The 23752-nt window shown below is 41.3% G+C and overlaps 3 protein-coding genes across 3 annotated transcripts; 2 read left to right on the forward strand and 1 right to left on the reverse strand.

The window, feature by feature from the left end:
• Positions 1-149: 149 nt before the first annotated feature.
• LOC6505532 lies at positions 150-1003 on the forward strand. The gene is made up of 2 exons (XM_001964712.4): positions 150-591; positions 653-1003. Exons 1-2 carry the CDS (start codon positions 211-213, stop codon positions 872-874), a joined length of 603 nt encoding a protein of 200 aa, XP_001964748.3. The 5' UTR covers positions 150-210; the 3' UTR covers positions 875-1003.
• Positions 1004-1156: 153 nt separating this feature from the next.
• Positions 1157-1828, reverse strand: LOC6505994. The gene has a single exon (XM_001964711.3). It carries the CDS (start codon positions 1826-1828, stop codon positions 1157-1159), a length of 672 nt encoding a protein of 223 aa, XP_001964747.1.
• Positions 1829-2227: 399 nt separating this feature from the next.
• On the forward strand, positions 2228-3084 carry LOC6505533. Its single transcript, XM_001964710.3, has 2 exons — positions 2228-2691; positions 2749-3084. The coding sequence occupies exons 1-2, from the start codon at positions 2290-2292 to the stop codon at positions 3031-3033; spliced, it is 687 nt and encodes a 228-aa protein (XP_001964746.1). The 5' UTR covers positions 2228-2289; the 3' UTR covers positions 3034-3084.
• Positions 3085-23752: the final 20668 nt, after the last annotated feature.

The following is a 23752-nucleotide window of genomic DNA, read 5'->3' on the forward strand; positions in this document are numbered from 1 at the left end:
ACGGTATTCTGAGAATTATGGGGGGTTTCATCGAGGCGTCCTGATAATAGAGAAAGCATAAGACCTACACCCGATAATTACTGGATCGTAAATTACCCAAATCAGTTTTCGAGTGGGGTGGGGAGTATAAAAGCAAAATCTGAAATGTGGACAAGCGCACTTTTAGCACGATTGGCGAGTTGTGAAAGTGAAAAGTTAAAATATTCTACAATGTGGTTCAAGGCGTTGACTCTTTTCCTGGTCGCGGTCGTCGCCGTTCGCGGAGGAGTGGCTCCACCCGCTTTCCACATTACGATGGAGACATCGTTGGCCGACGTCTTGTTGAACTCTCCTGCTTTCCGGAATGCCGAAACCTTCAACGCGGGCTGCGTCGAGTACTACATTCCGGAACTTAAGGTCCATGCCGACAAGTATGACGCAGATATGAAAGTTTGCACGGATGAATATAGCAAGGGAAAGGCAGGAATCGATGCCACATACACCCTTTCCCGCAATCAGCTCTTCGACTCGCTTCGGGGTTCCTGCAGCACCCTGCTCGGCTGCGATAGCCAGACTACCAACTCTGATGCCTTCACTTGTCTGACCAAAACGGTAAAAAATACGCAATAGTTTCAATTAAATGGTTTTCTTAACTTTTATTTATAATTTTTAGTGCCCCAGTGAGATCAAGATAATTAACAGCATTGCTGACAATTCCACTGATCTGAACCAGGAAGTGACCGAAAAGTTCAAAGCTATTGATGTCACATTCCTAAACTGCCAAGTCGTTGCCCAGCGCATCTACAAGACCAACCATGGCCAGTGCCTGGAAGATTTCAACGGTTGCCTGGATGACCCCAACTGGGACTTTCCTGCCAGCACCGCTCTCTACTGAGAGTCTTAACATTCTGTCGTACAGGGCATGGTTACTTCAAATATAAAATTTAAAAATTGAAAAAAAATGAATAAATATTATTCAAGACAGAAGCAAAGCGGTAAATAAAACGATCTTGACCCTCGAGAAGTTAAACTTTTTCTTTTTTACGTATTTGGGATAAAAGAAGCTAAATCGTTGAACAAATAGTGTTTAAAGTAAATTATATTTTAGCGAATATTTTTAATTAAAGCCCAAATTAGATTGCCTGATACTTTTTTATTCAATTTTTTAAATTAATCATTAAAATATCCAACCCTCGGTAGTAGTTTCCGGCTGAAAGGTTGTAGTAGTAGGATACTCATAAGTAGAACTGATTGGGATACTTTCATCACCCCTGAGACATGCGTTCAAAGCTTCGTAGGTTTCTGCAGTATTCGTCACATACCTAACCTCTGCATTGTTGAAACATATGTCCTCTTGAGTTTTTATTGTAAGGTAGGCCTCCTCCAATTTTGTTGCTATCTCGGTGGCATTCGCCGAAATACCATAGAATATCTTGGAGTTCTCGGCAGACACAGAACTGGCACAGTCCAGACGATTCAGCAATTCCTCAAGAGTTTGTTGCTGCTCGATCCAAACCTGACAACAGGCACTGCAGGAGTTGGTGGACTGGAGAATGATATCATTGTAGGGTTCCGCATATCGTTTATCAATAACTTCCTTGGCCATGGTAAAGTTCGACGTACAGTACTGGAATTCAGTCTGGTACTGGGCTACGACTGCACTTAGTTGGGGTGAGTAGAATTCAAAACAGCTCCTGGAGGTGTCTGTGTGGGTGGCAGCTAGTTCTCTGTTCTCCGCCTGCAGTTTCTGGATGTGGACGTTGGGTCTGATAGGAGCGTGAAGTTTGAGGGCCAGGGAGGCTCCCACGCAGAGGCAGATAGCCAGGATCAGGGATGGTTTTCGGAACATCTTTGCCGGAGTTCTGGAGACTAATAGACAACTTACCTCTTTTTATATGGACGCTCACCGTACCTTTGCCAAATCATTATCTTTTTAATTAAACCTTTTGATGCCAGGTTGTGGCGTTTTGATATAAAGTTCAATTGTTGACAAGTCTTGACTTTAGTTGGATATGTCTTAGGCACTTTTGATACAGACATGCTTAATTGTCAAATAAAAATCGTGTTTCGCGGAAAATATTTATCTTTAATTAATTCTAGAGAACAATGATATGAATTAAAAAAAGATTATGAGAGAAATTCAGTGGAATTATCGAAAAGTACAATCCAATTAGGAATTACATTTTGACATTTCATCGAACAAAAAGCAATTAAAGAAGATAAAGATACTTGGAACGACTTATGGATATATAAGGGCAGATCAGTACACTCACTGCATCCAGTTGTGAGTGGAGTTCTTACAGCTTGAAAATGTATTCCAGATCCTCGCTGTTCGTCGGGATCCTAGCCATTGGGCTGGTCACTGGTCTGGGCATAGCTCCCAAGCTGAAGGCTTCCAAACTAAAGTTGCCGATCACCAAGAAGCTCGAAAGCCTGCATCAGCAAACAGAGGTCCTGGCAGCTCTCGATCCGAGCAAAACCCCAACCTGCTTCGAGTACTATACCCCTATCCTTAACCAGTATACATTCAGCTTCGAGTTGGACTATGCCTATTGTCTATCGGTCTTCAATAGCTCCAGTACCCAGATAGCCGAAGCCTGGAACAGCACTCTGTACCAAATTCAAAGTGGTGGGGATAAGGGCTGCTCCAAATTCAGAGAATGTGAGAGCTTTTCGGAACTCAACTTGGCTTTCAAGTGCTTTGCCACAGAGGTAAGTGAACATAGCGACTGCATATGATTTATATTGTAAATATTTGTTTTCGTTTAGGGCGCAGAACAATCGAAAATTCTTTACCAAGTTTCTGCTAATGCAACCGAGGTGGCTTCTTTCGTGAAGATCAGTCTCCAGACCCTGCAGACCCAGAGGGATTCCTGTGTGAATGTTGCTCAAAGGAACTATATTGAGGGCACTTCTAGGACCTATGACCAGTTGAATAGTTGCCTTCAAGGAGCTCCCCTTCCAGAAGCTCCTACTACTCCTATAGATTATACTACTACTACTACTACTACGACTACTACTACTACTGAGTATCCGTATGAAACTACACGATAATCTACAGATTATTAAATAAAAAAAAAACTATTTAGATTGAGCCTGAACTAACATAAACTTGAAATTAATTTAAAGACTGGAACATCGAAGAACAGCTTTGGACCACCCGAAATTTGAAATCATATCAATGTCAAAACCGAAACTATCTAGCTAATTTCTTTTATGTCAGCATTTTACGACAGTCCCACAGAGTTCGGCCAGTTTTCCCACAGTTTTCTAGAGATTTTTGACCGTATCGCAGGATCTATCAATGGTTGGTTGGACATCCTTTGACCTTGCCACACCCGAAAAACCAACAATCAAGCAGCCTGTGCCGGCAGGTACACGGAAATAAATTCGTATCTTGTCCCGACCTAAAATACAAGAGTTGCCTTTTCAAGAGTGCCGACACACAAACACACCAAGTCTTTGTCAGCGACCCAAAATTTTGCGCTTAATTAATTGTGAAATATTGGCTGGAAAATCAATTGACAATTGCGTTTGCCTTTGCGTCTGAGTTTGAGTTTGAGTTTTCCGCCGCAATTGAGTTGTAATGGAATTTGCAGCAAATGGCCAAGTAGGCGTCAAAGGATCGTCGAACTCCAAAGGTGCAGAGAAGAAAATTATAAAGGTTTGTCTACAGGTTTTTTATTTTAAGATAGATAGGAAATAATGTGTGGATTATCTTCTCAAACTTTATAAAATATACTTTATTCCTTGCAATTTTCTTCCATGGCTAAGGAACTCTAATTTCCTTCAGTGTACATTTACCGACGTTGCTGGAACTACAATTGCCAGTCATGTCTTCATAAATTTTATTGAATTGAACCGCCGACCGGAGTCGCGGTCTTCAACATGCGCCAAAAACACAAACACACAAATCGGCTCCGAAAGGCGGTCAGGGGGCGATCGGTGGGTGGAAAATATAAGGGGGGACTAGGATACCTCTGGCCTATTCCGACTATTTCATCTTTTGCCGACGGCGTACGGCTCATGTTGTATGCAGCCTTAAATTGAATCGTTACAAATTTTGTTGCTCGTTATAGCAAGCGTTTTATTGCCCAACCAGTTTTGGCCCGCAATGCAAAGCAGCAAAAAGCCGAGGCACTGAGATCAGGCTCTTGGCCAGAATGTCGAGAGCCAATCCGGAGATTATGATCGCTAAATGGACACAGAAAACCAACCGGCCCCGCCCCCCTTCTGTGCTGGGAAGAAACGGTAGCCCCTAGAACAACGGGCAGCGTTTAATAACTTCATTAAATGCCCTTTGACATTTATGCCAGACACACACTTATTTATGTGGCACTATCTGCCATTTGAGATCGGTGCAGGTCCAGGTTTAGGCATAGGTACAGGTAGCGAGGAACTCTATAAATTACATAATCATCTGATAGTGGAACTGTTTACAAGCCGGGTCTCGAGACAGGCACACCCACAGTAGCCACTCGGGAGACGTATAAAAAAAAGGTCATCAACTACTCGACAGAACCTATTCCAATTCCAATTGATTAGCTGCCTTTTTGTTTCATTTTATTTGACTGTCTATTCTTACATTTATTTTTTTATTAGGCAGCCGCTGGTCAGAGCTAATTGCTCTAATTTCCAGCTAAGCAGACGCGCTCTTGACATTTTTCTGGCTTGTTGCTGCCCTCGGGGCAATGCCATAAATATTGCCTTTCGATCGGATGAGATCGGATCGCAGCTTGCGCCCGCCGATTTTTATCAGGAGTCATCGCGGCCAAAGTCCCGCCGCTGGGATCCAAAATTTGTCGTCGGTTTGTGGCGGCGGCCCTTTTGGCCAAACAATGGTTTTCTGGCCACGGCCATTTGAATTTCAGTTGTTGTGTAGAGACCGGGCCGAAAAATGCTGAGATTTATTACGTTCAATGCCCTACAATCTGGAGGAGACATTACACTTGCCATTCCGCCTTATCTCGCCCAGCTTTCTAGCACCAAACTATTAATATATAGAGCTCCGAAAACACGTGGCTAAAATCAGTGATTTGATAGTACAAACTACTAGTAATTGATCGACTAATTGCTGTGTTTTATTTCTAAATAAAAATAATAATTATGGTGCTAAAAATTTAAATGAATTTATAAATTGCGTCAAGATCTATTTATAGATTGCGAGCATTACTTATTTTGGATTGGGATTCAAATTACTTTAAAATATAGAAAGCTGAAAAACTGTAGCATACTTATTGCGTTTTATTATCTACTTTTATTGTCCAAAAAGGATTAAGTCTGAGTTTTTAATTTTGTTTCATTTTAAACTTTAGTTTAAAAGTTAAACTGTTTTTTAGAGTATTTATTTTTCGACTTATAAGAACTCATTTTCTGTTCGATCTGCCGCTGTGATTTTTGCGTATTCCGTCCGATTCCCCGCCGAAAATCAAAAGTGATCGATATGGGGCGGCCTGTTGACAGAACTTTGTTATCGTGCTGCCATTGTGGAGCTTTATTTTTTGGTGGATTTCAGCTTCAAGCACAAAATTATTATGTATCTCGGAGCGATTAACAGACGCATTTCAATTTTATTGCGCCTGATCATTATCGGAGCACAGATTGGACCTTTTTGTTCGGCTGTCGTTGCTGGGGCTGAAAACTGTACGACAACAAATCATTAGACTCCTAATCATGATCATAACAAAATCATAATAAAAACGAAATCGGCGAAGAAACCCCAGGCAGGCGATCGTCGTCCGTCGTTGTCTTCGTCGATCGGCATCAAAGGCGGCCCGAAATTAACATTGAGGCGCGAAGAGAAACTTTCCTTTCGCCGGACGACGCCAATGATTTCACCTAGTGCCACATATTGGCCAATGCCACAACGAAGGAGAACGCGATACCATCAGTACACTGAGAGAAAATTGGCTTTAAACGAATGTCTCTGAGGGGAAAATATGTTAATGAAGGCAGGACATAGTTTACGGACACTTCGGTTTGGAAGGGTTTCTATTTTAATATATTTTTAAGGATTGTCCATTTTTTCCACAGTACATCCTCATTATCAGAGACTTTATACGTGCTATTGCGGGTGGCTTTGGCAATTAGACAAGTGGCTTGATGAAGAGGAAAGAAATACGCTGGCGGCTTTTTTCAAAAACGCGATCCACTAATCAACTAGTTAAATGCTGGAAAACCCGTTGAGGAGGTGTGAAAATCGTTTACCAATTTACCAAGAACAACAAAAGTGGCCATAATGGGCCTGCAATGGAGCGGAGAGCAGTTGGGCAAATAAATTAATCAAAAGGAAATCGGCGTTGAAAGCAAACGAGTTTTAAAGTTACCCACAGTTGACCGCTAATTCACATATGATTTATTTTATAAATTAGGCAGCCCACTCGGAGATCAAAGCCACTGCCATCTCGCACTTAGCCCCATCGGTTTGTCAAATAATCATCTCCTGGTTTTAATTTTTTGATCGCGCCGCCCGTCAAAGAAAGACAAAGGCACTTCGGAAGCGGCTTCTGTGGCCCGAAACCCGAAAAAATAACGAAACGAAATGGTTTAATTTGTTTGTCCAGCGGCAGCGTTTGGAAATGAAACGCTAAGTGGCCAGCACTTGTTTAACCAAGGCCCTATTGCCCCTCGCCGGATTCGGCTGACAAATTGTGTAGCCTCTCGTCTGAGTGTTCAGGTGAAGCCGAAATAATGGAATCCAAGGGTTAAACACTAAAGATGAAAGTTCCTCTCCCACCCATTATATACTTTTCCCCCACAGCTCTTATCAATTTAAGAATACAACTTTATCGCTTAATCCCCGACTTTTCCAATTATGGCACTGAGAATATGTTTGCTTTGAAATTGATTTGATTTACACCCCTCATAAGGGGGAGTGTTAACCACCCGTAGCCGAAGAGAAAGGGAAGCTGCCTCAGCTCGCTGTTTATCCCATTCGCTTCACCCCTCAGCGTACCGCTCTATGATATATGTTATTTTGATAACGAGAGTATTTAACCCGACGTAGGGTTAGGAAACTAGTGATGCTAACCAGAGGTTAAATAAATAATTTTTTATTAATTATATCTGATATATACAATTTTATTTATTATATTTAAAAAACCAAAATAAACTTTAAAATTAATATTATTTATAAACTTTAGATTAAAGATCTTATTTAATTACAGATACATAGAATAGATAAAATATGAGAAAAATATGTTCAAAATTTAATATTTTATTAATCTATATAAAATAAATATTTAACAAAAATATTTTTGAAAAACATTTCTTCTAAAAACTAGCCGAAAATCCAACATCCAAATGAACAACACTGTAACTAAGAGCTGCCTCAGATTCTCCCGTAATTTGCCCGCCTAACGAGTTCCCGGACCAAATCCCAGGAACCCACAAACCACCCCCGCCTGGCCCGTCTTTTCTGGTGGTGGCTACCACATCCTCCTCTCGGATTTTCTCCGCTGGCTGCCGTTCTGCTGGCTGTCGACGCATATTAATCCAATTATCATGCACTGTGCACGAAATCACTTAATCGTTTCGAAATGCGGAAGACCAGCAAGCTGAGGGGGCGGTGGAAGCGCTTAAGCCACCAAAATGGTTACATTGGGACATTATGGAATAGTTGGACTTATTCCGGTTTAGTTGTATTTAGTTTCTGACTTTATGATTGTGATTGATGCGAACTGTGCGACTGGATGTGATGGGATGGCTGTCGTCTTTTGGCAGTTTCTAAATTGATTCTAAATTTAATCATACCACGATTGGAAGATGTATTATTATTTTTATTTAAATAAATGCTTCGACTCAGAAAATATTTGATTTAAAGTTAAAGTTTTACCATTTTAAGGCAAGAATTCTGCAAGAAATCAGTTCTCCATCCGATGACATAAATTACATTGCATCCTCTATCCCACGAGCCTTTAACGAGAGCGAAACAATTTGATTTAATTAAAAAATTATGGGATTACATATATTAATGCTTATCAAGCAATATATATGCAAATTTTGCAAACACCCAGTACGCACACGAAGGGCAAACAGGATGACAGGGAGCAGACTGCGGCGAGTGTCGCATATTAAAGAATATTTTATTTGCTTTTATTACACAGCACGCCCAGTTCACCCTGGCCGAAGGCTCCGTTGGCCTCTGGCCCACCCCGCCCCATTCAGGAGTCCGGTTGTCCTTTCCGCGCCCACTTTGCCCTCCATGCCCACGTAGCAGCATACCACCGGAAACTTGCAGCGCAGACTCTGATGATATGGAATGAAACTGAGAAAAAATGAAACCCGAGGAGGGAGGGAGTAACGCAAGCGTCTGTCCCACAATGAGGCTGAGAATCTAATAAATTGTGGCACTGTCACTTGGCTTAGTGAAGGATAACTGGCCACACGCCCTCTGCCAGAAAAGAAAAGGCAAACAACAACAAACAGTTACAACGTTTTGCTGCAAGGGGCTCATCAAAAATTCATAACGCCACGTAATAAAAATTATTCAAATTTTTCGCAGCCACCGAAGGAGACGAGGGTTGGAGTTACCAGGCGGGGGAGGTTGATATATTTTTTTTGTTATAGCTTTTGGTCCTGCAAAAGTCAACAAAATTGCGGTGATGTTTCAGAGCTGGGAATGTGGCAGAAGAGCCAAGCGACAATCGCAGAAAAAGGACAAATCACACCCTCGATTATGATGCGCACAGCATCATATGCGTCGAAAACAATTGGGTTCAAGGTTGTAGTTCTGAGATTTTTTGCGATTAGAATTTATATGGAAAGTAATGTAATCTTTTCAAAGAAATATAATCAAAAAGTGTGTGCCATTAATTATAATTTTAAACTATTTAAATCATAAATTTTATGTGAAATATAGATATTCAGAAATTTCAGAATAAAACCCAAAGATCATCATAACCAGGCATAATAATGGGATTGAATTATAAAGTATTGTACTACAATGTTCATATGTCAATATAAAAACTCCTATTATTATGGAAGCCACTGTTAATATCCTCAAAAAAAAAAGAAATGGTGGACCGTAAGGATATTCATGGGTCGTGTGGCCAAACGGAAATTGAATGATTTTGCGCAACAGTAGCGGAAGTTGCTACTTTATAGTCATTTAGTGGTTGGTCGTCGGACAATGCATCACGGGCTTATCACATGTTTGAGCTTCGCCGGCTGTCACAGGCGGATTACAGCCAAAAACCACACTCGACGATGGGTGGTGGTTGTTAAAAAATTTTACAGAAATCGAAACCTGGCTGGGATGGCTAGGATGTCCGATAACAAAATAAAAGTGCCGCAGGACGACAATGACAGAGATGTCGCTTCCCAGGCGTCGACGCTGTTTCCGGCGGAAGTGTAATTTGATATTTTACAGCTCCGCACGAGCATCATATACTTGTACTTGGCTTATCCGAAAGGGGTTCTCGATTCAAGTAAGCCTCGACTCTCTACGAAGAACGCTAATTTCTGCAATTGACTTTTAAAGCCTTCGGTATGAGAACGGCGCCTGTCAGACCGGCAGAACGCACATAACGAGCTCCTTTTTTGTGCAAAAAAATTGTGCATTTCAATTCAATTTCCTCTCGCATGCGAAATTGCACACAGAGGAGTAACGATGAGGGCCTAGACCAGGGCCAGAAGTTTTGCCTGAATGAATGCTGGATACAGTCAGTATTGGCAAGAAAAACATTTGGATCGCTGGAAAAAATTGATCTATTTTAATTATAATATTTCATACATACATAGTTTCATACGAAGTCTTCCAAAATAATTATTTTATTATTTTATAATCGAATTCCATTCCCATCTAGCGACCACTGTATGTGCCATATATTGGCAATTTTGTTGGCCAGTTTCCATGGCCTGTTTTTGGCCATTCAATGAATCGCTTTGGCTCCGTGGCCAACTCGGTTTCCCCAACTACCAGATATCTGTGGTGATGTCCATGAGTGAGTGAACTGTCACAATTGACGTGGGGCGTATAAATTTTACATTTAACGAAAACGTAATCGAATTGAGCGAGCTGTATATGGTGGGGCCAAAAAAGAAAAAAAAAAACCACCGACCAGAGGGACGATGGATCAGGGGAGCAGCCAGTTAGCCAACATGGCTAGCTGCCTCTCTTTCACCCACTCTATACCCCACTCTTTCTCTCTCCGATTTCGTTATAAAGACATCAGGCGAGGCGCATGGCAATTTGTGGGACGCCACAAAAAGGGGAAACCTGAGAGCTGGGAGCTGGGAGCTGGGAGCTGGGAGCTGGGAGGTGGGTGGTGGCATCTGAGGCTATGCCAATTTGATGGCAGCATGCACAGAATGCATTCATCAGCCAAGATTGTTAGCCATCGATGGAGCCTGTTGGGGATCAGATCAGATCCGATTGGATTGGCTGGGATTCGATTGGATTATGTGCATTCCCAGGCTCACATGATTAACTGCACGGATGCGTGTAATGGGCCACCTTGGAAAATAATAATGACCATGGCCTCGCATTTCGATTTAAATCGATCCAAAATCAGCTACCGTCACCTGGGGACACATTTGGCCAACGTTTTTCAATCAGCATAAAAATTTATCAAATCAAATTCAAATGCTTTCAGGGAAAAACACAAAAAAAAAAATGGATAAAAAAACGTGCGAATCAAATGCAAAATAGTAAAGCTGATGTATAAAAATTTCATGACAATCAAATACTCGATCTCCTCCAACTCCTGCTCCCGTTCCTGCTCCTGTTCCTCGAACTAAAATGAAATGGATACGTGATGTTTGTTTGCCTGTAAAATTTGCATGTGAAAAGCTTCCTTTTCCATCAAAATGTCGTTTGGCAGCGCCAACAACGTTAAATGGAATGCAAATCGATTAAAATGAAATCAAATCCAATCAGCAAACCAATCGCAGCTTTGTTTGCATTCGGGGCAAATGGCCAAATCATTGCCGCCGCCGGCTGGGAGCTAAGGACCTCCGCAGGCGTCTCCTTTGAAATCGGTAGATGTGTAGTATATGGGCGTTGCCTTTTGCCAGCTGCTCACAAATCGCTTAACTCAAATTGACTTGTCAATATTTAATTAGGCGTTGGCCGGGAAACAGTATGCGGGTCCTGTTCAGCCCTGCTTTGATGTTCCATCTCCTGATGTCGCTTCCTGCGGATTAGTTGGCGGTTTCCTTTGTCTATCGCCTCTCGAGTGTCTTTGTTTGTACACAGAAAAATATCCATAATTTATTGAAGAATTTGGTAAATTTTGCAAAAAAATTAGTCATTAAAACAGAGATTTTTTCAATGGTATTATTCCCAAAAAAAATCATAATCATATTGAACCTATTATTTAGAATCAATGAGATAATAAAAAAATCGTTTTTTATTTGTTTATATTTTTTAAACATTTTTCTTAGAATTAATGTTTATAATTTCCCCAAGTTCTCTTTCAATCTCAGTGATCCATCCTCCAACGGGGCGTATACGTAACCTCTTATTCCCCAACCGCGCCAATCACTATCAATCATTTGATTTTGGCAAACAGCTAGCACAATAAATGTCAAATGCGTTTTAATACAATTAAGGGTCTTTGGTACTAGCATCCCGGCATTAAGAGGCTTAATTTTTTGCTGACTTTGATTTTGATTTCGATTCCGATAGCAACAAACGCCGTGTCGTGTCCTTTGTCAAAAGGCACGTGAAAAAACGTGTCCCATTGACATTCAGCTTGATGAATGATCAGAAGCTTCTTGGGTTCGGCTGGGTCTCTTTGAGTATATTATTCTTTCCCAGATATTGCCGAGCCTTGACTGACTGCTGACACGTGACTCCCTCTGACGAATATCCGAATGGGGTGTGAGGCCATATTTCGGGCTTATATTTAGCACAAAAAGTGTGAGCCTGGTACTACAAAACTGTGAAGGGTTTTCAGTTTAACAATGGACTGTTAAATACGTAAGGTAAATGTTAGAAAAATAAATAAAAGTTTCAACTTTGATTAATTGATGTGTATGATAAATAAAGTTTTTAAAACCTTAATTTTAAAGAAACGAAAATGAAGCTTAGTTTTGATATTAAAAACTCAAATGTCATACATATGTCTTTCTTAAAAGCGCAATTTGCTATTTTATTGACAAAAGTGTCAAAATATATGGGATATAGCACCCTCATCCGATCTCATTAGCAGTGCTCGATAGCTCCGGTGAAAAGTTTGTTGCGGACAACCTCAATATCAAAATTCGATATTCACTTCGTCGCTTGATATTTTTTTGCAATAGTAAACGGAAATTTCGCACAACGCAAGCAAAACTTTTTGTTTCCTGTTGTTGTCAATAACTAATTCGTTTGTCATTTTCCGTTTACATAACATATCAGTAAGCAAAACCTACTGGGGGGAAAAATGGGGGGAAATTCAACCACAACGACCGCAATTCAAGCAACAAAATGCTGCACGTATAAGGACAAAGTTTTCTGGCCTGGTGTCTTGTGGCTGGATCCTTGGGTGGTCCTTTTTGTTTTTGTTGTGGCTGTTGGTTTGTTTATCGCTTCCAGGCTACAACGACAACATTATTGCCAAAGTGTTCGAAACATATTGAAAGCTCAATGGAAGCATACAAGCCTCATACCAGAGCTCCCAGAGTTTCCCCTGGCTTTTCACCCCCAGAAGATGGACGGCTATAGAGGATGTAGATGTGGATGTGGAGGTTGATGTTATGTAGGCGTTTTCCCACATTTCAAGTGTCAATTTTGTCGTGGAGGTCATAAAATGGCAGACTTTCCGCATAGCCAGTGGTGGAGGAAAAAGGGAAATACTTTTAAAATGATTATCATGTTGCTTAATTTTCAAGTTTGTTCTACAACGATACTTTTCTTATTTTATATATATTTTGTATGAAACACCCTCTTCATCGTAAGCCCCTGCTTTCAGCCTATGAGAGTTTGTATTGCCACTGCGATTTACATTAATTTGCCATTTTTCATGCTGTGCCCCGGCACTCGAAATTTATGTCTATGTGCGGGTGAATCATAAAAAGTACGTCAAGATTTTCCTATGTAAATGATGGCGCGGCAATGAAAAAGGATCAGGCTTTATGCGATGGCTCAAACTATGTCCTGGCTGTCGACTGCTACTGCTGCGAATAATGTGATGCCATAAAACGGCAAGATATTTGGGTGCGTGGATATATCCTGTGAACTGCCAACAGGTTCCCCACTTGGAGATTTGCATTTGGAATAAGATTGGCTGACAAGCGCCTGGAAAAAAATGTTAATTTAGTGCACGATGCGTTGACAACGACATCGAGACTCTTATGCAGATATATCAGTCACTATCCAGCCAACCAGCCATCCAGCCAGGCTGCTTGTCATAAAGCGATCAACCAGAAGGCTTGACATTTCAATTTGCAAGCCGAAAGGAGATGAACGCGTTGCGTTGAGAACAGAAAGCAGCCATGCACTTGGGAAAATTTTTTTAAGAAATTCCCAGGTATGGTAATGCATTTTATAGCTTCCGAGAATCTTTTAAAAGCCTGGGCAATTTATTGAAATATTTTGAACTATTTTTTTTTGCGGCATGAAATCAATCACATTTCCAAAGAAATCTAGGAAATTGTGTCATTTAAAAAGTATCCAGCCCTTTGCGATTCTCAATGGGAGGTGATAAAGACATTTTATATTTAACCCAAAAAAACATTTTCAACAAAAATTAAAAAATATATTTTCTTGTGCATCAGCAGCCACGACATCGTATCGACAACGACAACGTACGAGTCAGAGAAGACAGGACAACATTCGCGACAACATGCAAATATGCAAATCGATGCGTTGACAATTTTCAGCCAAATCAAATATGCAATTTCAGACGAGAATTGCATGGCATCGAAACGGAAGATACCCAAACTTGCCACCAGCTTCAGTAATCTAGAAGCAACCAACTTTCCAGCACTCTCACGAGTTTTGTTTAATTTATTTTGGCCGCGTGCCAGTGGCAACTACAATGCGATGCCAGCTACAAGCAATTACGAAAAAGTTACTGTAATCCCCAGTCCTGAGAGTCCTGCGCCTGCTCCCTGACAATGAAACAAGCGGTAAGCGGCTTAGGATTGTTGACTTTCACATCAGCCTCACTTAGGGGTTGATTCTTGCCATGGAATCCTGCGACTCCTGGCCTGTGTTTGTTGTCTTGTTCCTCGCTTTTTGCCCGATGCGTGATTAGCCTATTAGCCAAACAAAATATAAATGAGGAGGGTCGCCCAAAAAATAGAGAAACAGGACACAATCGCTGCTCATGATGAGAAAGGTAAATATTGAATCTGATGCTCGGTGACGAGCCTGTCATCTTCACAAAAAAAAAACGGAGCAAATCCAATAAATATAAATGCCCGCAAGGCGTTAGTTATTATGGCAAATCCAATAAAATTCAGCGTGGGATAAAATAGTGACGCTGGAGGGTTAAGATATTACAACCATCTATAGATATAATTCCTAAAATAGTTTACAAAGAGTGGGACTTGTCAGGAAAGAATTTGTATATATTTTGTAATATTATTTAAAATTATAATCTCTTTCCAATTAATCAAAAATATTTTCTTTTAAATTCATGGAAGGTTACTCTTTCAAGCCAATTTTATTTGTGGATCATCTCGTTCTTCGAGACCTATAAATCACAGAAAACAAATATTTATGTGCAAGCATTTAAAAAGCCAAATGAGCCCTGGACTTGACCATATATTCATGGTCTGGCTTGGCTGGTTATCGTTTTATATACATTTTTTTTCGTTTTTGGTCTTCAAGCCAGCGCCCAGGCCAGAGCCTGGCTTGCATTGTTTTCCGGTCGCTTATTGACGAAAATTTCAGAAATTTTAATTTAAAATATTTCTTTGAATGCTAAATTGTTGACTCTTTGCACCCGCAGACGCTGTGCCCGCGCTGTATGTGGATGTGTGGAGATGTGGGTCTGAGTGGGTCTGAGAGGCGAGTCGGTCGTTGAAGCAAACCAGCTAAGCAAACCCCACGACAAAGACACAAAAGAAGAAAAGCGCGCGACAAACAAAACCCAGAGCAAACACACAGAGCAACAAGCAGTGGCCAAAAGGGGGCCGGCCAGAAGGGGCGGGTATTGGCCAAGCTATAGTTGAAGCTAAGCTGAAGCTAAAGCTAAAGCTGAAGTGAAGTGAACCGAACTGAGACATTCGAGAGGCCGAAGGATCGTGTCGCTCGTTTGTTTCTGCTGAAAATCTTAAAATTCTCGCAATTTCATGTTCGTTAAATTTTGATGTTGCAAATAAATTGAATTGTTAAACGTGCAACTTCGAATGTTGTTGTCGTTCACTGGTGCTGTTGCTGTTGCTGTTGTTTTCTGTTGGATTGTTGCAGGCGCATATTTAAACAAATGATGGCCAGATTTGGTGGCTTTTGCCCTGCAACAGCGGCATTACACTGAAAAGATGAACATCTCTGTTTTCTATGAGCAAATAGCGAGGGTAGACATAAAGGTTTATATATTTTTAGATCACAGAATTTGTTAAACAAAATCTTTTAGTATTTATTAAAGAAAGGTCTTGGTTTTAATCCACCCAAATATAATTGTCACAAAAATATAGCTATATATTCTATTCTAATTTTTAAAGTTTTAAAAATATATTTTTTTTTCCTTTTTATTACCTATTTCTCAAGCTCACCTCGTTGTCTTTGGTTCAGTGCTCTGCCAGCCATATCAACATCTACTCCTCCTCCCACTTTGGGCCCCAAAAGGTTGCCCGAATCCCGATCCCATACCCAATGCCCAATGCCCAATACCCATTTCCCATCCCTGTCCACTGTCGTGCCTTTTGTTATTGTGAGTTAAAATATTTATTTGTCGTAGCGCCTGGCCGGAGTGAGAAATTCTGATGGGTTTCTTATTTGCTTGGCTCGGCTTTTTTGCATATGTCCAGTCAGCCAGCCAGCCAGCCAACCAGTCAGGCAGCAGCAGCGGCGAACACAACGATGACTACATTAACCGAATGCATAATAAACCCGGCCAAAAACAAAAATCGAAAATCGAAAAAAACCAAAAGCTCGAACCGCATCCACCTCCCCCAAAACAAAAAAAAGAAACAAACTTGTCCCTTGCCCTGTCTATATCTTTGTCGCTCTATTGGCTTGGATTTTATATGGAAATGCGGCACCAACAATGGCTTCATATTTTCCTCTCTCCCTGAGGCGCATTCAAATCCTTGCTGCACCTTTGACATGCTCACTTTGGATGGAGGATGGATGATTTATGCAGCCATGGAATGTCGTTTGCTTTTCGCTCTACCATTGCAATTCTCTTTATCTTTTCTTATTTTTGGCCCAGCATCAGCATCAGCAGCAGCAGCAGCAGGTCGGCAGTAACATGTGAAAAATTAAGTGATATTTCGGAATTTGTTGGCAGCTCCGAGGAGGCAGCAGAGTCGAGAGTCCCTCGATTGGCCATGGCCCATGGTAATTGATGCCACTGCTCTCAATCAATGCCCAAATAGATTCCTGGGGTATCGTTTTCCCACAATTTGAAAATGGAAAATTGAAAATGGAATTTTCATCCCACTAATAGAAAGATTATTAAACGCTTGTGCAGTTGCCATTGTCATGTGGCTTGTTTGCCCATTAATTCATCATTATTAAGATGTCAGCATTGTGGTTGACATTTGTGACCAACCATGGTAGGACCCCCTTCCCAATCCCCATCCCCTCATCACTCTCGGTATTTATAAATGCGGGCCACTTGACATCTGTTGGCTGTCACAGAGATTTCGATTTGGATTTGGATTTGGAATCCGATTTGGATTCGAGGCTTGCTCAATTTTTGTGTTGGCCGTCTGCACCTGCATTTGATTGATGCTAATTTTCCACGACATTATTGCAACTTAATCTAGACTCCAAGGAATGAGTGATGTTCTCCTCATGCACTCTTTGAATATTTTTAAATTAATAGATGTGGGTGCCCTCTTTAACCAGAAACGAGATGGGATCTGTGAGATATGTTCATTAGACTAGGGGCAGATGTACTGGTTGTACTGTTGTGGGTCCTTTTAGGTCAACTATTTGATCATTTATCTGCTGGGCAACTAAAATAAATGAGGGCAGATGATCCATTTCAAAGTATCTTACTTGGAAAGGGTATGTTTCAGTTGATACTCGCAATTAGTTACTCATACTGTGCCAGTTATCCTTCGCTTCCAATTAATTGTTGCCGAAACTTGACTCCTGTCGATCAGACTCCACTTGATGGTTACCCCAAAACCCCCTTTCGAGCGACTAATTAATGCGAACTGTGCAAAAATTTACGTTTGAATGCTTAATTGGCTGACTATCAGAGCCGTCGCATCAAATCACATGGCTATTTGTTACAGCAACACCCAGACAGAGCGGCGGAGTGGCAGTGGCAACAATGTAATCAGAAGCCAAAACACGCAATCCCGAGCACACGCACAGGGTCCAAAAGGCCACCTAAAACCACCCACAGGTCCAAAGGAGACTGGACCCACACTCGGATATGTATAGGGTATATATAGAGTATATAATAGCGGGCTCTATCTCGCTTTCACTCAAGCTGGAATATCACAAAATGTCTTCCTCACTTTTCGCGCTTAATTAAACAATTAAATTTAATTACGGTTAATATGGCTCTAATTGCTGTATTTCCTCCGTCCGCCGCCTCTCGTCCGCACGCACATGGAGGAGCTTCTCCACCTACCTTATAGCCACCCCCCTCCCCACAACCCATCTATCTGTACATGATGATATCTGATATATGAATATATATTTATATATTTCTATATAGAGCTGGGAAGCTGGGTCTCCTCGGAGGTCTCCTTTTGTGCTCAATACATAAAAGCATCAAATTAAAAGTGCCAACGCCAGGTCATTTTGTGGCAGCCAGAACGGGATGGCGCCAACGAGAAAGAGAGAGAGAGAGAAAGAGAGACAGGTTGAGCGCCAGGGGGGCAATAGCAGTCAAAATGTCCTTCCACGGACTATCTGTCTGAAGTTCCCCTTGCTCGTTTTTCTGCTGAACCCGAACACAATTAAGCGGAAAGAAAAATTATTATAACTTTATGTTTTGTCATTCCCGGCACGTATTTGGGAGCGAGAGAGATGGCCATATGCTATATACTAAGTGGAAAGTTGGGGTAGTAGTACATAACCTAAAATCAATAAAAAACTACCCCCAGAAGTTAGTGGGGGATGGAAACTCACCACGGGAAATGGTGTTTTTGCGGATGTGTTGGACATGCGCAGGACGAAATGGTTGAATGCGGAGAGAGACGGAAAGTGCCGGCCAGAGGGAGATGGCATGCCCTCCACTTTGTCCTGTTTTGTCGCCCGACAATTTCTTACACTTGGCTGCGTTTATTTGCACGGGAAAATTGCAAAAATGGCGGCTATGTCTCTGCCGCAGTGGCTGCTGCTGCTGCCTCTGCCTCTGTCGCTGTTGCTGTTGCTGCCTCTGCCTCGGTCGACGCAACCATACTAATATGTCCAATTGTGGAAAATAATTATAATGAAACAAATTTCCACTCACTTGCCGAGAGGAAAGCAAAACGTCATATCCTTTTGGCCGGCTGACCCTTCTCGCTCGCACACTGCCTTCGTCCTCTCCTGCCTCCCTTCCTCCGTTGCTTCGTGTTGCTTTCTCCTTTTCCCTCTCGCTTGCGAAAATGTAATAAATGGTTGCGTTTACCGTTACTTTTTCAGCAAAGGGTTAAGCATGGTAGCCAGTCTATATGTATGAGTGTGTGTGTGTGTGTGTTTGGTGTAAAATATTGTGCATGTGTGGTTGAGTTGAGCGAAATTAAGTTCATATAAAATAAAAACAACAATATAATGGCAGTGCAGTCGTGGGAGTTAAATCGTTTCTACTTGAATTAAGGTGAATTGTCTGCCCACGTATGTGTGTTTGTGTGTTTGAGTGTATGAGTGTATGAGTGGGTATAAATCTCGGGGATTGCGAATTTTATTGTCTCATGGATTTCTGAGTTATAATTGGAAGTGTAAAGCAATAAATGTAACTCTCCAGCAGACAGAAAAATAAGAATAAACACCAAAAATACAAAAATAAATAAAATTACTTACCTTTTTGCAAATAAGATGAATGAAAATTAAAATAAATAAGAAGGGGATTTATATTCGGGATGTTGGGAAGCCAATGGGATCAAGTTGATAAATTGGAAAAATTGTATATGGGTGGGTTTTCATATAAGTAAGTTTTGAAATTGTTCAATATTTTCATGAAGAAATAGGAAGAAAATATTTAAGGATTTCCTTAATAATCCTTTGATTTCACCTGCTGTTCGACGTGTCGTCCTCTAACATCCTGCATCTTTGGGTTCAGTTGTAAAATTACTTGATATCTCCCGGAAGCAATCAAACTTAATCAACTGAACAGTGGCAGCAACTGGCATTACTATTGCCATTTCACCACCTAACACCCCCGTTTCGGGGCGCCCCTGGCCCCCGGCTCGGATTGATGAATGAGAAATGAAGCCCATCAATGGCGCCCCTCGTTGTGTGGGGCTATCTGGCTGGAATATCTAAATGTTTGCTAATTTGCTTAATAATTGCATTTGGCATTTGAGGAACACAGCAGCGGTGGAGATGGAAGTTAGAACGTCGGCGGACAGTGGGTTGCATTTTTCTATTTTCCTCATACAACAATCAACGTCATTCAGTGGCCCCCTTGGGCGCCTAATGGCAACAGCACTAACACTGGCACTACCAGGGAGCACCACTCGCACCACCAATCCCAACCACATCCAGTAATAGCAACAATACACATGAAGACAAGAGCAAACAGCTTCATATGGCGAGCCATCAATTCTAAGTAGATGACACCGCGCAGATAAATTTGTCCCACTAAATTGGCCAAAACATGAAATAATTGCGAATGTAATTAGTTATTGCCCACAAGAGCGACTAATCCACACAGACTAGGACCCAGAGGCAGAGGGACAGACAGCAGGGGGCAGTGGGTGGGAAAAGCGAGGGGGCGACACAAAGATGCCAAGGCAGATGCAAATGGGAATGCCGGGAACAGAGGCTGCATCTTCGGGATGTGAGAGTGACTGGATAGCACTTAAAAAATAAATTGATTTAGTTACTTATTTAACATAAAATTACATATAATATAGCTTTAAAAGGAGTGATTTTTATTAAAAATATTTCATTCTTCCTCCTCCTATATGTATCTAAAATTTCCCAATTATTTAAAAATAAAACTTTTTCCAGTGCACTTCTGCTGGTGGAGTCAAGTGGAATGCCATGCTGCAGATGCCACTTAATTTCGCACAAAAGTAAATTGTCTTGTAGCTACAGCTACAACAATAATAACAACAAAACATCAACAGAAACAACAACCATGGCACAAGAGAAACGAACAAACATTACATGCTCTGGCTTTAGCTCTGGATGTGGATGTGGATGTGGATGTAGATGTGAACCTGAATGTACTATATACCTTTGTGGCTTTAGCCTCGGCTCAGTCCCCTCCCACTCCGCTCCAACCACATTGGCCACCTCCTCCCACCTTTCTAGAGCAAAACTATCTATCTCTCCCTCACTCTATTCCTAGCTGACTATTTCCATTTCCCTGCAAGATCCAACAGCCTAGAAAACATTTCTGGCTTGGCTCAAATCAATGGGAACAGCCTGGCACGGATCTTGGCTGGTTTGCTGGCTGGCTGGCTGGCTAGCTGGCTGGCCGACAGTTTTGGGGCCGTTTTGGGCGCGCATGCCGACGATTAAAATCTTCAGACAAATTTTGCATTTTCTTGGCGTCTCTGTCGCACACAATCCGGGCGCATGAATTAAAAGCCAAAGCACTGCTACATGGCTAACACCTACAGGTCCTAGGAGAATACCTGAATACACTTTTCCACATTTTGTATAGAATTTCTGATCAGTCTTTACCTTAGATACCCATATACTTAACTTTAAAATGGTATATATTATAATTATTTAAGGACACTAATAATCTAAAAAATAAAAATTAAATATTTTAGTCCATATAGTCCACATAATTCATTCATTAATGGCCTCCCCTTTTCGGTTAGGGCATATGAAATTAAATTGTAGCTGCTAGCGACGACCTACACTTTCGCTAATGTATCTCGCAGATACAGATACTTGTACGTGCGTTCGGTTTTTGGGGCGCAAATTAATTGTGCGCCCAAACGGAGCGTGCCGACGACGACGACGACGCGCTTGATATGCGCGATTCCTTGAAATTGTTCGCATGAAAATGCAAAAAACCAGCATTGCATTTAATTCAATTGAAAATAGTGCGAAACTGCAGCAGCAACAACACTGCACTAGCAATAGCGAGTACAAAAATTTAATTGAGTATTCAAAAACGTAAACTCCTCTTCGCCAGCGAATGGGAACCTTGGAGTGGTCTTGGAGCGTTTTCGCAGAATTCTAAACTTGGAAATTAGGTTTCAGTTTCAGACACGACAATGTTCTGGCTCCGGGTCCTCCTGCCTCCTGCCTGCGGTTTATCGGTCGCGTATCTCACGCTATTTTGTTTAATTGCATTCTACACAAGTCAATTCCAGGAATGCCGGCAGGCAGTTAACCAAAAAATTAATACCGGAAAGTGTGAGAGCCGGATCAACCGAACCACTACCGATCGCCGATCTTTCCACCCGCTGCCATAACCATGAAAATTATGACTGAAATTTCCATTATCCGGCCATAATGAAACTCAAATTGTAATTACCAATTAAGAGTGCTTAGCTAAGGTCATAAAACCCACAAAAAAGTGTAGTCTAACTCACCTGACCCAAAACCCCCAAAGGTACGCTTTGGCTTAAGTGAAATGTAAATGGATATAAAATGGTTTTCGGTCTACTCCGTAATGCCAACAAAGTAAAACCGTGCAAAGAGTCCAACCAACTTTAATTGACGGCCAGGGAGTTCCGCGGAAACTGAATCATTTGCATAAATTGTGAGAGTGAGAGAAAAAATGGTTTGAAAGGTGAAATTATGGATAATTTTCATAATTTTTTTTGGGAGAAATGGATAATATTTTAAACGTAAAAAATGAAAACTTTCTTTGAATTTTCCTTTCCTTTTATTTCAAATAAAAATGTATATAGATTTTAAAATAATATTAAAAATAAGCTGCTCCTTTTGCATAATTTTCCCAGAGATCTTTGTTGATTTTCCTATCATTCGAGTAATTGCCTTCCTATCTGCTCCATATGGACCGAGGACGGGAGCACATGCAGTTTATTTTCTCCCTATCAGGTGGTTGCCACAATTCTGAGAACGATGGCAAGCAGCTGCTATTATTGCGGCTGCCTCATATAAGGAGGTGAAAACATTATTTTTATTACCTAATTACCTCAATTTATTCGTGGTAATTGCAAGTGCTCTCCATTCCACTTAATGGCCAGCCACTCCATCAGATCGCCATGCCGTCTGGGCCAACTCCATGAGGAAGAAGCTTTACGATTATACGGCTATATCTGGCCAAGTTTATTTGCCGGGAACTGCTGGCCAAAATCGGGTTAGGTAAACGGATTTCCAATTCGCTTGACTTTATGAATGAATCTTCTGTGAATCCGTTTAGTTATCGCCGCGAGTTCGGGCAATCTTGGTTTGTTGAACTTGCTGTCGGTTGATGAAGTTGTTGGTGTTGGTCTGGAAAAACTACAATCTGGCCAGAAGTCGGGGGAGTATATTCCAGTATATCTTGCATAATCAGCTCATAATGAGCTCATTTGCATGTGCTTGTGTGTGTGGGCGTTAATTAAAAAATGTTATGCTTGGCTTTTCACTCCCAGAGGGTGAGGGTAAGATATCCATGAATGAAGTTTGTTTTTCTTGAAATTTTCTACACTATATATTAAGTACAAAATACTAAAAAAATTGTTTATCTTAATAACGTGTTAGTTCCCCATTAGAAACTGAAAACAAGAGTAACTAATTGTTTCTTATCGGTGTACTTCAAATGTTCCTTACTTCAATTTCAGTCTTCAGCTAATCAATTAACAGAAAACAACTGAAATCAAGTTGTAATCGGATCACAACTGCTCTGTCTTGGCTCGAGACCTCTTTCCTCTCAGCCGACCAATTCAATCGATTCCCATTCGAGGCCCGTTGGCGGCTGGCCCATTGATAACTTTGAACACAAATATTATCATTGTAAATGCGCCGCCTCACAGTTGGGCGTTAATATCAAGCTGTGATTTTGGTGGGGGCGGGGTACAGGGCAGGGGACCCCTTGGCCCCGTGGGGTCCCCGGATACATATATACTGGATATATACAGTTTGATTGGACACCGTGCGGGCAGCAGAGAAGACGACAGAGAGACGGAGTCGCCAAACAAATGCCCGCAATCAGCGCAGGCGGCGCTCGGTCCATTAGGCCCGATATAAAGCTTAATTGCCGGACTCGGCCAAAATCGCAGCAGGCTACCAATGTGACCAGGCTCTGATTGTGCTGCCGATGGAGCTCATTTTCCTGATATGGCTTACACCGTAAAAATAATACGTATACGTCTAGGTTGCCAGTGGGTTTTTAATTATTTGTAAGAGGTCTTACTGCGCCATATCTCCTTTGGGTTGGATTATTTTTAGTTAGTTATTATTTAAGAAATATTCTTTATGGAGTGTCCTTTATGGAGAGTAATAATATACCAACTCAGAAGTATTTTTATTAAAAGCCTTGAAAGCAATAGACTAAGAATAATTATATTATTGAATTTTTTACTGAATTTTCTTTCAGTCTATATTCAGTTACAGTTTTGTCTCTTTTCTGTCCCTGCCTCAGTTTCTGTT

This window comes from Drosophila ananassae, chromosome 2L, assembly GCF_017639315.1.
Source record: "Drosophila ananassae strain 14024-0371.13 chromosome 2L, ASM1763931v2, whole genome shotgun sequence".
In the NCBI taxonomy this organism is placed as follows: Eukaryota; Metazoa; Arthropoda; class Insecta; order Diptera; family Drosophilidae; genus Drosophila; species Drosophila ananassae.